The following is a 15,271-nucleotide window of genomic DNA, read 5'->3' as shown; positions in this document are numbered from 1 at the left end:
GTTCGAGAACAATTGGATGGAGGAAGAGATTTGAAACGAGAGCAGCAACGAGGAGAGGGCCCTGGTACTTTGGCCGTAAAGAAAGGAAAGCATACTTTGAAAGAACTCACCGTGATACGTCCTCCTGAGAAACTGCTCGTGGCGTGGCCGCTCCATGGAGAGCAAGAGAAGACGCGTGACGTGATTCTTGTGAATACGGCAGCGTCGAGTTGTTCTCCAGCGCTGACACGGAACCATTTTGTTTTCCTGTTCACGAGAGAAATGAATGAAAATGGGGGGGTAATTTCGAGGGTGATGTCGATTAATTTAGTTTTTTAAACGCATGAACGATGGAAATTGAGGACAAAAGGGGGAGTGCAAATCGAATTTTGAATTTTTATCTTTTAATATGGTGAAAGCGATGTAATGTAAAAAGAGTTTTGCATTCTTTGGAATTTGATGCAGATCCCCTTTAAAAAATTCATCGAGACAAAGAATTATCGATTTAATAATTGCCTATTGCATGAAATATTTTTTTAAATTTTTCTAAAAACGGATCTGCACCCCTTTTTAAGTTCTGAAGTATTTTGTCGTTCGTTTTTTTCTTTTTACACAACAATAATCATTTAAACAACTATTTTAAATATAAATTTTGTACAAAAAATATATGTACATATAACGTATAATGATATCGTAAATGATATTTTTCGTTCGCAGGAGATTAATACCGGAAATCCGTCGATTAAAGTTATCAGCATATAAATCTCGAGCAAAGATAACACGTACATAGAATTATAATTGAAACATAACTCGGATAAAAATATATATCGTGCTGTTTCCGCAATTTTTGACCGTATTCGAGCTGTTTTACAGTCTCTCGTGTGAAATGTAGGAGGGTTTACGAGCTCGACTTTATGAGCGTCGTGAATAAGTTACGCTCGAGGATCGTTGATGTGGACTGGATATCTGGAGGAATCGAAAATTCATTTGGATGGAAGGGATGGAAGAAAAATAAGTAATCCATGTGTTTATCATTCGCAAGTGAGACCCTTGAGAATTTACGGAAGTGGATTATGTGAAAAATTATTAACGAGGAGATCGATCGATCGTGAATTATATATCTTTGGATATACACCAGACAATTTTCCATTTGGATAATTATTAATTGAGAATACGATCGAGAATTCTTTTTCTTTTGAAATAAATAATTAATAAAAAAATAATTGCACGGAAATTATTACAATTATTATCTATAAATATATATAACGTTATAATTGCTTTTATAGCTACAGCGTGGAATGTTATGGCGATATAAACCGCGAATATAAACATTGTCATTGATATTCAAAATATATCGATTTAACGGAGTCGTGTTCCGGACACGGAGCAGAACGGACGTGTTGCTTTTCGCTCCTCGTAAGAATATCGTATTATTTAATAAATTAATTAATTTCGTGTAAATAATTGCAAATTGATTAATCGTAATTATTATAAACATTGTAAATAAAAATATATTATGGAAGAACGAGTGCCTATCGCAATAATATTATTATACATAATATATTTTGTATTTTTTCAGCCGAATTGCGAGTATATTTATATAAAAAAATTTGTTAACCCATTGTACAAAGTTATAGTAAAATATTAAATATAATTTTAATATTTATATAGAAACAAAATCTTGTTTTAAAATAAAAATTTATGTATAATATTTTAAGCAATTCTTATGAATTGAAAGACATCGTGTAAATACAAATAAAAAAAAAGAAACGTTTCATATTTCTTAATGAAGAATCTGTTTTATATTATTTATATTCAAATTATATTCAATATTTGCTTATTATTATCTTTGTAACAAAGGGTTTATAAACAAACTTTGAATAAAATAATAATAGGAAAGTGAAAAAAATAGCCTGTGTAATATTATATTCGAGGAATGTTACTTTAATATCATCAGAGAATATTAATTTATTTACTTTATATTCCAAATCGACTTTACATACGAGCTACTGAACATTTACATACTGTAAATTTCATATAGCTTCCGTAACTTGCGCATTATTCCACTTCTATCTCCATCATAATGCATATGCGCGATATGGATACGTGTGTAATAAGATAAATTCATTTTTTACGACTTCTAGAAAAGCATACTTCCACGCGTAATATCTCAAATAAATTGTTATCTCGAGAAAAATGTGTGTATATATATATATATACGCGAGAAAATTTTAATAAATCAACACTTTTTCCAAATTTACGAACAAAAACAAAACCTGTCAAAACAAAATTTCAACAATCAACATTATTTACATAACGTATTTTTCCTATTTTCACAAACTTATTTTAATCCACTAACTTTTTATAACATTCAAAAAAAAAAAAAGTGTTTAAAAAGAATCGATCGAATCATTTAAATTACAACATTTAAATTAAGATACGACAAAAATCGTTCGTATATTCGAAAAAAAATTGCATGGAACAAGAACAATAACTTTCACAATTTTTCCAAAATTCTCGCGTTACAATCTAAATTAAGGAAAATCATCGAAAAAGCAACGTATCCGTTCGGCGAAAGAAAAGAATTTCGCGAGTGGAGAGAAAGAGAGAGAGAGAGAGAAAGAGAGAGAGAGAGAGAGAGAGAGAGAGAGAGAGAGAGAGAGAGAGAGACAGAGAGAAAGAGAGAGAGAAAGAGAGAGAAAGAGAACCTCCACTTCCGGTGGACACGAACAAAAGTGACGTTTCTTTCGCGTTGCGTGAAATATTCATTCGTTTTCCGGAGGGCGGCGCCATGAAAATTCGGGGAGAAAAGATCCGCCGAAAATGTGCACGATATAAGGAGGGGGAGGGGAGTCGTGGACACGAATCTAGCGGGTGGTGAATAATATATGTTCGAATGGGATTGCAGGGCTTACGTGGTTGCGGCGAGAGCGAATTGTCCGAGGCTATTGGGGGTGGTGGCGGCGGCACGATTCCGGTTTCCGGTTTCGCCACGAGAAGAACCACGCGATCCTGGGTCGCCTTGAGCGTCGCCACCGCTTCCTCGTGCGTCACGTTCTCCAGGTTCTTGTCGCCCTGCTGGAATCAAAGGAATCCTCTTTTTATCCTCTCCACTCGAGTTGCTCCACGATACTACACACGACACTACAACTCGATACCGTTGAAATGCAATTTAATTTCATTCGGGACTTGCCTTGAAGCTAGCTTTCCTCTCTTTCTTTGGCTTCCGTGTTTGATGACCGGCGTGGGTTTAAGAAATTAAGGCCAATCACAAACGTTTGCGATCGTTTAAGAGAGGAAAAATATCTTTTCGATTCTTTAATTCGAAATTTCATTTTATTTTATACTTTCGTTTTTAATAAATTATTAATGGTTCTTGAGGGTTATTAGAGGGTATTTTTGTGTACAGAGTGTAGGTAAATGTTAAAAGTGTAAATAAGGTTAAAGTGATTCTAAAAAAAAAAAGAGAACTTTCGATTTTTCCGTCTGATTTTTTTAATTGATTAAATTTTGAAAATGAAAAGATTTTACGCGTGACAATAGATATCGAAAAATAAAGTAGCTTATTGTAAAGTAGCTTATTAACGAAACAGATATTTTTTTTTAGAGTTTTGAGAATTACAAAATCTCGCGAATAAATTAATCGTTTAAAAATAAAAGGGAATAATAATTTAAGCTCGAACGAATGCGATAAACTCTATCGTTCATTGTCGTTTTATTTCTAACTATTAAATCTTCTGTTTCAGTTTTCCACGACGAAAATGGATAAGAGCGAAATCGACCAAGAAAAAACATAAAAAGTCGTTCTCTTCTGGAGTATCGATCAAGATATTTCAATAACGATAATCGATTTTCTATTCAATTTCTCTTGTCAATCATCATTTACATTTTTACACCTTGAGATGGATTATCGAACAAATATCGCGAGAATTGTGCATTCTTTACTCGTTATCCTTATTAAGGGATGAAGAGCGTGAAACGTCATCAACGATATCTCGTTTCATAGGTAAGGAACGAGCAGAGAAGGATAAAAATAGAGGGATAAAAGATTCGGTGAAGGATTAAAATTTTATTTTATTCTGTGTATGAAATATCCAGTTTATAGGATATTCTGTAGAAGATAACAGGGAAGAGAATTAATGTAGATCGGATTGTAGATTTTTTTTTTTTTTACCTCGCGATAAATTAGAAGAAGATAAATATCCAAGCGACTGAACAAACAACGAAAATAAATTTTTCAAACGATCGTATTTTTTTATTCCTGTACTTTTTGTTGCGAATTTCTTTTTTTTTTTTATCGTACAATAGAAGTTTGTTCATATACGAATCTAATAGAAAATCTGATCGTTATTTTCTATTTAATAAAAAAATATTTCAAATATACGTTCTTTCAAAATTTTATTTTTTAAACATTGCTCTTCAATGGTGAGAAACAAAGCAAAATTTTAAAATGCAAAGGATTTAGCTCTCTCTCACCTTGCTATTAAAAAAAGTTCTCAAAAGATGGAAGAGTTCTGAAACTTTAAGATCTTTGATCTTATCCTCTCAAAAAAAAATTGTTCCATTTATAACTTGCTGTGCTCTACGAATTTCCATTAAAAATTTGAATTAGATAGTTTTCTCTGTGGAGCTCGTCCAAAAACCAAGTTTTCGATCGAAAAATAGAATCGCTGGTAATTATACGAAGATACATGATACAAAAGAAAAAAAAGAAGGACAATATTGAAGTTTACTGGACCTGTCATAAACAAGTGACGAACTTTCTGCTCTGTTCCTTGTTCAAATGTATGCGCAATCACGCGCAAAGTTAAATCGACTTGCGATCCATCCTTCTACTACCGGTGTCTACCAAAACTTTGGAATAAATCGTTCCACGAAAGGAGTCGAAAGAAGCTCAATCTATTCACGACAGGCCTTGTCGTTTCTTTTTTCTTCTTCTTCTTTTTCTAAACAATTTATCGCAACTTTGCGAGAGGCGCAACAACGATAAATCCAAGGCAAAATAAGTGATATCACTTATTGAAATGGTTTAATAATCGTCGCAATTGCGATTTTCTTCGTCCAAGACCGCGTCGTGGTCGCATTGAGGTCCCTGTTTCGCGATTTTCACGATTCACGAATCAACGAGGCCGGGTGTAACCGCTTTAATCGCAGCTTTTTCGACCAGCCAGCCTCTCGAGAGGGAAGCTCTCGAAGAAAAGAGAGCTCGTCGATGCGAAAAATCGGGAACGAGGGCTCTCTGCACTCGCGACCGTTGCAACGAGCCGTGGATCGTTGATGGAACACCTATCAATTACTCGTCGCACATCAAAAACCACTCCGATCTATTTTTCACGTGGCCCTCTCCTCCGTAGTCCCTCTGGTGGACAACCAGGATGGATCTGGAGGATATTTCTGAATTTCGACTTCAAATTCGATTCGAAAATTCAAATTATTTGAATTTATGAGACAGATTTATCGAATATTTATCAAGTTTTTTGAAAAATCTTTGGAGGATTTCCTCTTCTAAAAGACGTTTCTCCCTCGAGGGGATTTTATTATTTTGTTAGTGGAGATAAAGTTGGAGATGAAGTTGGATAAATTGTGCCCCGGCTACGAAAAATTACGCGATTACGTTTCTTCGCTCGAGTGAAGAATATATTTCTTCTTTGTTCCCGGCAAACCTATTTTGCATGAAGAATCCTCTAATCAAGAGCACAGTTCCTCCTCTGGCCGGACCAGAATGGTAAAAACCGTGAGATCATCAATCAGATTATAAGAGTATAAATGGCACTCTAACTACGATTGATCTCGAACTAGTACTCTGCTGAATATTTTACATTTACCTTTTAATGTATGAATTTTTATCATCCATTATATACAAGATAGCCTTACAGCCTTTTGTAAAATAATTTTTATTGAAAAAAATCTCTTTAATCTGGAATATAATTTCACAATTATATATATTATCACGAAGAATTAACTTGATTCCAAAGAATTTTAAAATTCGCATCTCGAGATAATAAACGCGCTTAAGTAATACACGATTCAAATGACTAATTATTAATTCACGGAACAGAAGGATTCGAGGATAATTTTATTATTAGCAGGAAACAGTGAAAGGAAGATGGAAGAAGTATATAATTTTTAAACTCACCAGAGCATTCCTGACGGCCACCAATTTGTCCCCAACGACAAGACGGCCATCCACTTGTGCGGCACCGCCCTCCATAATTTTCGTTACGTAGATCCCATTGTCGCCAGGTATATGCTGATTGCCGATACCACCGGCGATACTGAAACCGAGTCCCTTGTTACCCTTAATTAGCTCGATTTCGATCAGCTGCGTGTGTCTCCGTCGGCGTACGTACTGGAAATTAATTGAAATAGCCACTTACATCATCGTACATAGATACATCGTGAAAGCAAAAATTTTCTAAAAGCGAAATATTATTTTTAAATACTTTTTCTCTTAAAGAGAAAACACTGGTCATTAAGAACAAATTTGACTGGAAAATATCTCGATTCATTGGAACAAGGAATTAATTTTTCGACGCTTAGAATAACGTGACAAAATTTGGAACGAACAAAATAGATTCAACGTGAAGTAGATTCCTAATTCATCTCAACATTCTCAAATCTATTATCGAAAGCAACGATTGACCGAATCAAGGCAAATCGCTAAGAGTTTAGAGATCGAACGAGCTTTGTTCGAGAAACTTTCGTTAACTATGCGGCCATTAAATTTCGAGAAATTAAATGGAGCGACGCTGCATAATTAAGATTTCACTTTCACGGGGTTGGGTTCCGTTTACAGCGGTGCGCCGAGACGACATAAATTTAATTAAAATCGGCCCTGTATATACGAAACGCAGTTAAAATTTCACTTTAACCTTAAGCCTCCTCTTAAGGGCCGTTTCGAGGATATTACCAAGGAGGGGCGAGATGTGAAATAATAATATCGTAACGCTTTTATGCTTGCCCTGTGTGCCTATTTTTTCGCCACTCGAAAATGCTTAATACAACGCAGGTGCGACTCTACGAGAGAGAGAGAGAGAGAGAGACGAATTGCGTTTCATCGAGTTTGAAAAAGGAAAATATTACTCATTCTTTATTTTTTTTTTTTTTCAGGATCGTTCAATTGTTTGGCGGTTAGAATATCGCAGATCTTAGGAGATATCAAGTACTATTTTTTCGCCACTCGAAAATGCTTAATACAACGCAGGTGCGACTCTACGAGAGAAAGAGAGAGACGAATTGCGTTTCATCGAGTTTGAAAAAGGAAAATACTACCATATACTCATTCTTTATTTTCTTTTTTTTTCAGGATCGTTCAATTGTTTGGCGGTTGGAATGTCGCAGATCTTAGGAGATATCAAGTACTAACTAGTATTAGTACCAGTATTATTTCACAAAGGGGTTGAAGGTGTTCTCGGTTTTCAAGAGATACTGCATTGTCGGCGATTATTCCACGCAGAGCTTGGAAGCACTCAGATAATAATTGGACGCCAAAAACGGATTCTTTTCCGACTAGACGTGTTCTTCATTGTCATGGAGACGTTTCAAATCTTTCTCCCACTTTCTTTAATCGATTCATGAATATTTAAAAAGAAAATTATTAGATATAGATAATTCCATCCCCATTAATAACAATAATAATCCAGAACTATGGAAATTTTGTATAAAATGAAGTACACGGATGGAAGTATTATGGATATAAATTTCATTTCGATTATTAATTGAGATTATGGAATTATGAAATTTTATATTGATTTTAAGTACATTACTTAATGGAATCTGATCAAGAGAAATTCCAACGGGACAATCAATGAAGAACGTCGTTGGTGGTAAAAGAATAAAATTAAAATAATATTTTCAAGTAGTTGAAAGTTACGCGTTCTTCCTAATAATTTCATGGAATTTCTACTCGTTAAATAACCGATGATACGTCGCTTTCATACGTGAATTCATTTTTGAACATAAAAATATATCCGACGGGATGTTCCATTAGATAATTGGTTATAAGATACGTTAAGATAAATTAAATGGAAAATTTAAAAGTATGATGATAACTCGATGTTAAAAAAGTTAATAGAAAAGAAAATTCCACATTTTCGAAAACACTTTACGTTAAACATATTTTTTTCCACGAGCAACCTGTTGTATCTCGTACAGTTTCTCTTCAAAAATCTTAAAAAAAAAAAGCTCCTTATCGAAATCTTGGAATGGGACAAGAGAATAAAAATCTGTTCGAAGAAATTCTGTGTCGTGCATATAACGATCCAGGTTGGATGATTGGAACAGAGAATAAATAAAAAAAAGAAAAACTCACTAGTTTAACGGTGTTCCCTGCCCGTTTGAGCGCGTCGACGGCAGCCGCGTGTGGTACGTCGACTACGGAAACGTCGTTCACCTGGAGTATCGTGTCGTTGACGCGTAAACGGCCGTCAGCGGACGCTGCACCGCCGGGTATAAGTTTCGTGATGTAAATGGCAGTGTCGTTGCCGAAGTGTGGATTGTCCGTGCCCCCAGCGATGCTGAAACCAAGCCCGGCGCCACCCCTTTCGAGCACGATCTCCTCGTACTCCCAGTCATCGTCTCCGTTCACCTGTTCACCATCAAATCATTTTTTCAAAACAAAATAATCAAATATCATCCGTGGATATTTAACGAATGAAAAAAGGGACTTAAAAATATAACGATTCTATGAATTCAAAAGATTGAGAAGATAAAAAAAAGGGAGAAGGGGAGGGGGGACAATTTGGATTTAATTTTCAGATAATAATAATGGATAATTAAAAAAAAAAGAAAAAAGTTGTAACGTGATATCAAAGATGTATCAGTCAAGTATTATATCTATCGGTGCAGTTATCTAAATTATTAACCTGGCTATGAATCGTAATGTAAATATCTTGTCGAGATATGTTCAACATGATAAAAATGATCCAATGAGATTGTTGAAGTGCGAAACGAACGTGGCGCGAAGGAAAGCGAGGTATTACATAAGGTAATCCGGCACGGGTCAATTCCTAATTACACGAGGGACTAAGCTCTCCCTGGAACGAAGGAGTTAATTGATTTTGAGACCCGCAGAGGAGTAGATTAGCTCTCGAATCCAGATCGATTGTGGTGGGTTATATATATATATATATATATATATATATATATATGTTCGTAGTTATTGCTGGAATGGATATATCGATTAATGATGCCATAATCTGTCGTAATTGTGAGATTATCACGGAACAAGATTGATCAAGTGAGCGCGCGTCTAACAATTGCTCGGCCTGCATTTAACACGATTATATCAAGTATTCAACCACGTGGAAAAAGAGAATACAATCGTTCTTCTCACGAGACAAATGGAATTAGCCAATAATAACTTGTGATGATCAAATTCTCTCAATTATAATAAAAGATAATCGTTCCTTGCGATTAAAAACAAATAACGATACGTTGTAACGCAGCGTATGACTCATAAAAGACGGTTAATTATTGCGTGATTTATCGTGAAAATTAAATTATTTTAATACACCCAGAAGAATCTATAAAATTCGAACGAACCAACGCTGTAATTGCTTGTTCGAATCAACTCGACAACCATAACCTTCATCTTTAACGAGCTACAACTCACGTGTTCCAACGTGAGCAAACAGCGAACACGCGCTTTATCAACACGCTTATCGATCAGTGAGAATAAAAAGTGCCCGGTCTCTTCGAATCTATCCAGGAGGGGGAGGAGAAGATGGATGATATATCGATCGAAGGAATCTTCAAACCACGCAAACCACGAGGCGTTCCCTCAACGAGCGCCAGTTGGTGCATCGCGAGTGGCCCAAGTACTATCGGCGTACAAACACACGAGAGCCGTACGATGGATAGATTTGACGAGGATGGGTGCATCGCCTGCGGAATCGTGAATTAATCGTCCCCGAATTACCATTCCATGGAGCCGGTACAGATGGAGCGGCTGGCTCGTTAACCGGAAGTCCTCGTTACACCGGCGGAGTAACAGAGTTGTTCGATCCGGGCGGCACGGTTGACGTTACGATGCAATTATGGTAACCGGCTAATCGACGATTGGCCAACTGAGTCGAGGTGAATGGCATCCATAATTAATCCGAGTTGCGTTCCGAGGTTGGAAGAAGATCTGAGGCGAGGTGATATTGCTCGTGATGATGGCGATGGTGCGCGATAATCGTGAAATATCGTCGCACACCTGCCGCGTGCGTGAAATGACGAATCAGGGAAGTGACGTTTCATTGGGATTCGGAATGGAATGGAAGCGTGTCTTTTTCACTACGTCGGGCTCGAGAGATTATTACTCGTTTCTATTCGGATTTTATTTCATTCTGTGGAAATTAGAAGATATATATGTGTGCATTTTCGTTTGTTAATATTTGGTAAACTCGTGCATTCGTCGCGAATAATCTGGCAAGTTTAAACTTGTAAACTCGTTCATTTTTGTGAAGCATTAGTGCCAGAGAGAGTGCTCTTAATGAACGGCTTACTTACATTTTTTGCTATATATACATTTCAATGATATAGAAATCATTTCAATATCGTGCCATTCATTTCACAATCAAGATTTCACAAACAAGAAAATTTGGAAATTTAAATTGAAGAAATTGTCGATTTACCATTTTATATGATCCGTTCACCATGGTGGTCGTCATCGTGCGCGTCGATCCAACGTGATTGCCAACATTTTATTTTTTTAAAACACCACTAAACCAAGAAAAACCGTGCCAAAGTTTATAGACCATCGAATCCGATACAACTTTTTGTCCACGTTCGCTCGAATCCGCTCGAACCTCGTATATATCAGATATATATATCAGATACCAGATATCGCTCGTTGTATCGCCGCGCTTGTATTTTTATCGCGCTTTAACGCGAACGAAAATTTCATTCATATCCATCGAAGGCTTATATACCCGGGGGGAGGGGAGGGAAAAAGACGTGTTTCACTCGGGGGCCTCTCCCGGAGAAAAAAAAAAAAAAAAAATGGTCGGGTGCTGTTCCTGCCCAGGGGAAAATAATGCATAAATCACGCGGATTATTTACGACGCGGCAGCACGGCAACGTATTATCAAGTAATAATCAGTATCGGAGCGTTGCGTAATACCGTGGAAAATTCATGTTGGAAGCGGAGATTAATACGGTGTTGACGGTTTGCATAAATCCTCCCAGTTACCTTAAACGTGCCGCGATACCGTGATCGGATTATTTTTCGTCCTGGTTTATTCGAAAATTTGTTCAAAAAATATTATTAGTATCGATAAATTTAAAATAATAATAATAATAATAATAATAATGAAAAATATAATGGAATTTTTTTATTAACTGGGGATTTCTTAATATTAAGAAATTTCGTTTTGTTTTGGAAACAGAAGATAATTGAAAGGCAAGATTTATTAAGTAATCAAGAGTTTTAGTGTCTTTTTGAAATAACTATTCTTTAGTTTTCGCTTGGGGAAAATATTATTAATAATTTCGAGAGATAAAAATTCTTTTTCTTCTTCTTTTTCTTTTCCTCTATTTTTATAATTCTATATGAATACGATTGTATAATAAGTTACACGTACAATAATTTCAAGACAAAAAGATGAGATCGTATTCTCAAACGACGAGAATATTTTCAATTGATTCTTTATTTTCTTTTTTTTTTACCATATATATTTTTCCAATTATAAAAGGATATACAACATTTTCGATTATCCTTATATAAGGATATAAGATATTAAAATTTAAGCGAAACAAGAGAATACACAAATGTGGAATACCACGGCCAACACAAACCGCGATGGAAAATGACAACACAGATCGTCATTGTAAAATCAAAATATTCGATTCAACGGAGTCGTTCTCGGGACACGGAGCAGAACGGACGCGTTTCGTACCGTTCCTCGCAACAATTAATTTCCCTTCAACAATTACAAACCAATCAAATACTATTATTCCAAATAAAAAGCATGGAATGCTAACAAAAAAAAAAAAAAAAAAAAAAAAAAGGAATACACAGAATCTCAAAATTCATCTTATTAATCAAGATTCTAACTCGATCAAACATCCTTCAAATAGAATCTTAAAAAAGAATCTTAAGAGGTCCACCTTATACTACAGCCAACTGTGTATCGAACAACAAGTAGCCACTCGTACCGCGACAACGAAGAGGCACGACGAAGCGGATCACGAGGGACGGGTCCACGTGATTTCACCGCGTGATTGCACAATCGCGTGGGGCACGCGATCGATCGAAGCAGCTGCTCCACTACGAGCCACGATCACGACTGAAACGGCGCGAGAGTTTCTCAACAAGTTCCTCGAAGGCTGGGAAACGCGAAACTGCGACGAGTTCCGGTGACGACGGGCAGGAAGGCAAGAAGTAACGTTATCCGGTCCCGTTCCCGTTCCTGCGGACACGCGTCACACGCAACGAAACCGTCCACCGTCTCGCCACCGTCCGACTCTCGACTGCGCTCGCCCGCTCGCTCGCGCGGGCTCGAGCCACGCCAGTCATCGCTATTATAATATTAGACCAGTGGCCGGCTATTTCCAACCGACTGTGAAAATATACCCGACGGCACGCGTGCGGGAGACGGATTCGATGAGACGAGCGATGGCCACTCACATTCAGAGAGGGATCAGGGAAGGGGGGTTGGATATTGGAGAGTCGGGGGATGGGAGAAAATGACGGATTTTGCTTCAACTTCTCTCCTTTAAGAAATTTTAAATTTTCTCATCTTGGAAATTGTTCGGCGTGTAAATCATTGATTTACATTAGGGGAGATGCGAGATTTTATCGCGTATATTCCGAGTTTTATTAAAATTTTGAGCGATATTTAAGATAGGCACACGCGTAACAAAGAAATAAGATTCCAGGAATTCCTTCGATTTTTGACGAAGAAATTCCGTGGTATCTCTGGTTCGATATTCGATCCCTAGATTTTGTGTTTCCGGTGTATGTTCTGGATTATGGGTTTTTTTTTCTCGGAGAGTGATCGAGTATTTTAAGACTAAGTTGAGTAGAGATAAAAATAGAGATTGGGAATTGTGCGCTAAGGAAGTTGTTTCGCGGTGGTGATTTGTTCGGTGAGTTTGATTGGAGATTTTTCTTTTTTTAATATACACGCCCCGTTACCTTTTTTAAAAAAATCACACGAATCTAAAATGAAAAAGAAACTTTAGATCTACGTTACGGCAAAAGCATTATATTTTTCACGATATAACAACAATTATCGGAGAAAACAATTTAAGACGCGATTCTTTTTTATTCCACGAATTTTCGAAATATCCTATTAACCAGAATACAATACCTCGAATGAGATTGTTATTCTTTCGTGCGTCAACTTGTTAACTATATAACACAGAGCTGAAAATACACGAGAGATTAAACGAAAACGATCCGAACGATTTCGGTGATCGCGCAGGGGACGGATTAATCGAGGCACGCCTGTAATTCAGTTAGACAGAATTCGCGGAAGTTTCGACGGGGGTGGGTCTCCACGTGGATCCACGACGATAGACACGGTGGCCCCGGAATCTTGGCTCGAGAAACTCGACTCGGGCCGGATCGTGTGCCGTTCGTGTTTCGAATTAACATCGCGGCTCCGAATCCACGGCTATATTCGTTGGCCTTTGTCGGAACGCAACGCCTCGATGGAACACGGGTAAAGATAGCCGCGTTTCGTGGCAAATACTCGTGGTTTCGGGCCACGCCGGCCTTGAAAATAATTATCGACCATTGCGCGAATAGGTGTGAGTCGATTTATATATTTCCAAAGGATAAAAGTAAAACTTTTATATATTCTGCATCGAGTGAAATTTCCTTTCGACATTCGATTAAAATAAATTTAACTTGCTTCGAGCGACCTTGAAAGTAATTATCGGTACCGTTTACGACGATTTATCACGATTGTATTTTCAAAGGAACGTCGGCGTGAGATACGTGAATGAAAATTTTTTTTAAAGATTAATTAAAATGAAGGATTTCGACCGTGAAAATTAATTATCCACTCGTTGCAAGGATATATATTTTCGAGGAAATATAATGTCACTTTGTTTCACGGAATCTTTTTCCATCGTTGTTGATTCTTATCTTTTCTTAGAAGAATAGAAAAATTCAATAGAACGAACATTTTTCTGTTATATTATGTAAAGATTCTGTGTGTTGTATTAACAGTAAGATGTTATCACGACTATGACAAATTATACGAGATTTTCATTGATTTCTTTCCTTCTTTATTCGAAATCGATCGGCCATTTCATTTATACATGATACGAAAAAGATCGAATTAATTCCATTTTTAAATTTTCCAGAATATTCGAAGATCGAAAATGAAGATTTCTTAATGTGCTCGAAAACTAGTTACTAAAAATATTAGTTTCATCGGGATATAATTATCACACAATGGTAACCGTTGCGATCATCGAACTTCTTGCAAAATTCCAACGGATAGTTACCCTACTTAAACCTGCTGAACATTTAATTAACCCGGGGGGGGGGGAAGCTTTTCTCCTATCCTCCAGTGGCTGCCATCTTGGCGAATAATAAAATTTTCGTGAAACTGGGCGGAATTCCTGTCGCGCCGTATCCCAAGTCCCTGAAAAGTTTATAGACACAGCGTGGATTCTAGAGTGTGATTCAACGCAGGGAGCAGGGTTTAACGACGAATGAAATTACCGGGTGTATCCGACAGGAATGCTTCTGGCCCTCGACGCCATAAATAGCAGATTCACCTAAAAAAGGGGTTGCAGGCTGGCAGCCGCGTTATTAAGGGCGAGATGACGAGCTAAAGACCATCGACCTGCTCAAGCGTCGTGCAGCCTCTGAAATTTTTTAATACCTCTTCGAATAATACACGGTTTGATTCCTCAAAATTATCATAAATTAATCGTAAAATTAAACCTCTTCGACTTTCTTTAACAAAGATTTTTCTTTCTTCTTTTTTTTTTTTTTTTGTTTACGTGCAATTACTCTTTAGATCTTTCTAGGAAAATAGAGAGAATTAATAAGTTAAATCTCAGAGGAGAGAATCGAGAGAAACTTTTGATATAATTCAAAATTCATGAATTACATTCGTACAATCTTTCTTTACGATCTTAGAACAATTTTCGCGCTAATATTGATAACTTTATCCGATTCTTGTCTATATATTTCTATATGGAAAAAATATACGGATAAATTGGAGCGTAATTAAAAATACACCTTTTGCAACCTTTGTTACAACGCGATATATCATCAACGAATTTAACGATTCTAAGATAGAATCTTAGGAAGGATCGATCATCAAGGAAAATACTCTCTACA

The 15,271-nt window shown here is 36.7% G+C and overlaps 1 protein-coding gene across 19 annotated transcripts in view; it reads right to left on the bottom strand.

Annotated features, from left to right (window-relative positions):
- Window positions 1-15,271, bottom strand: part of LOC122713572 (disks large 1 tumor suppressor protein) — a 524,720-nt gene that overhangs the window by 76,359 nt on the left and 433,090 nt on the right. For 18 of the 19 annotated variants that reach the window (XR_006346517.1, XM_043934736.1, XM_043934406.1 and 15 more), the window contains 4 exons: window positions 8,291-8,566; window positions 6,116-6,328; window positions 2,895-3,057; window positions 111-246 (listed from right to left, as the gene is read on the bottom strand). Coding sequence is in view for 18 of the 19 variants with exons in the window: in XM_043934736.1 (XP_043790671.1) it covers window positions 111-246; window positions 2,895-3,057; window positions 6,116-6,328; window positions 8,291-8,566 (788 nt within the window). In the remaining variant the exon portion in view is untranslated. The remainder of the gene's footprint in view (window positions 1-110; window positions 247-2,894; window positions 3,058-6,115; window positions 6,329-8,290; window positions 8,567-15,271) is intronic. The other variant, XM_043934489.1, reaches the window with a different exon arrangement.

Source organism: Apis laboriosa, unplaced genomic scaffold, assembly GCF_014066325.1.
Source record: "Apis laboriosa isolate Shangri-la unplaced genomic scaffold, ASM1406632v1 scaffold104_cov149, whole genome shotgun sequence".
Classification (NCBI taxonomy): Eukaryota; Metazoa; Arthropoda; class Insecta; order Hymenoptera; family Apidae; genus Apis; species Apis laboriosa.
Note: the sequence above shows the minus strand (reverse complement) of the source record. Positions and strands in the feature narration are given on the sequence as shown.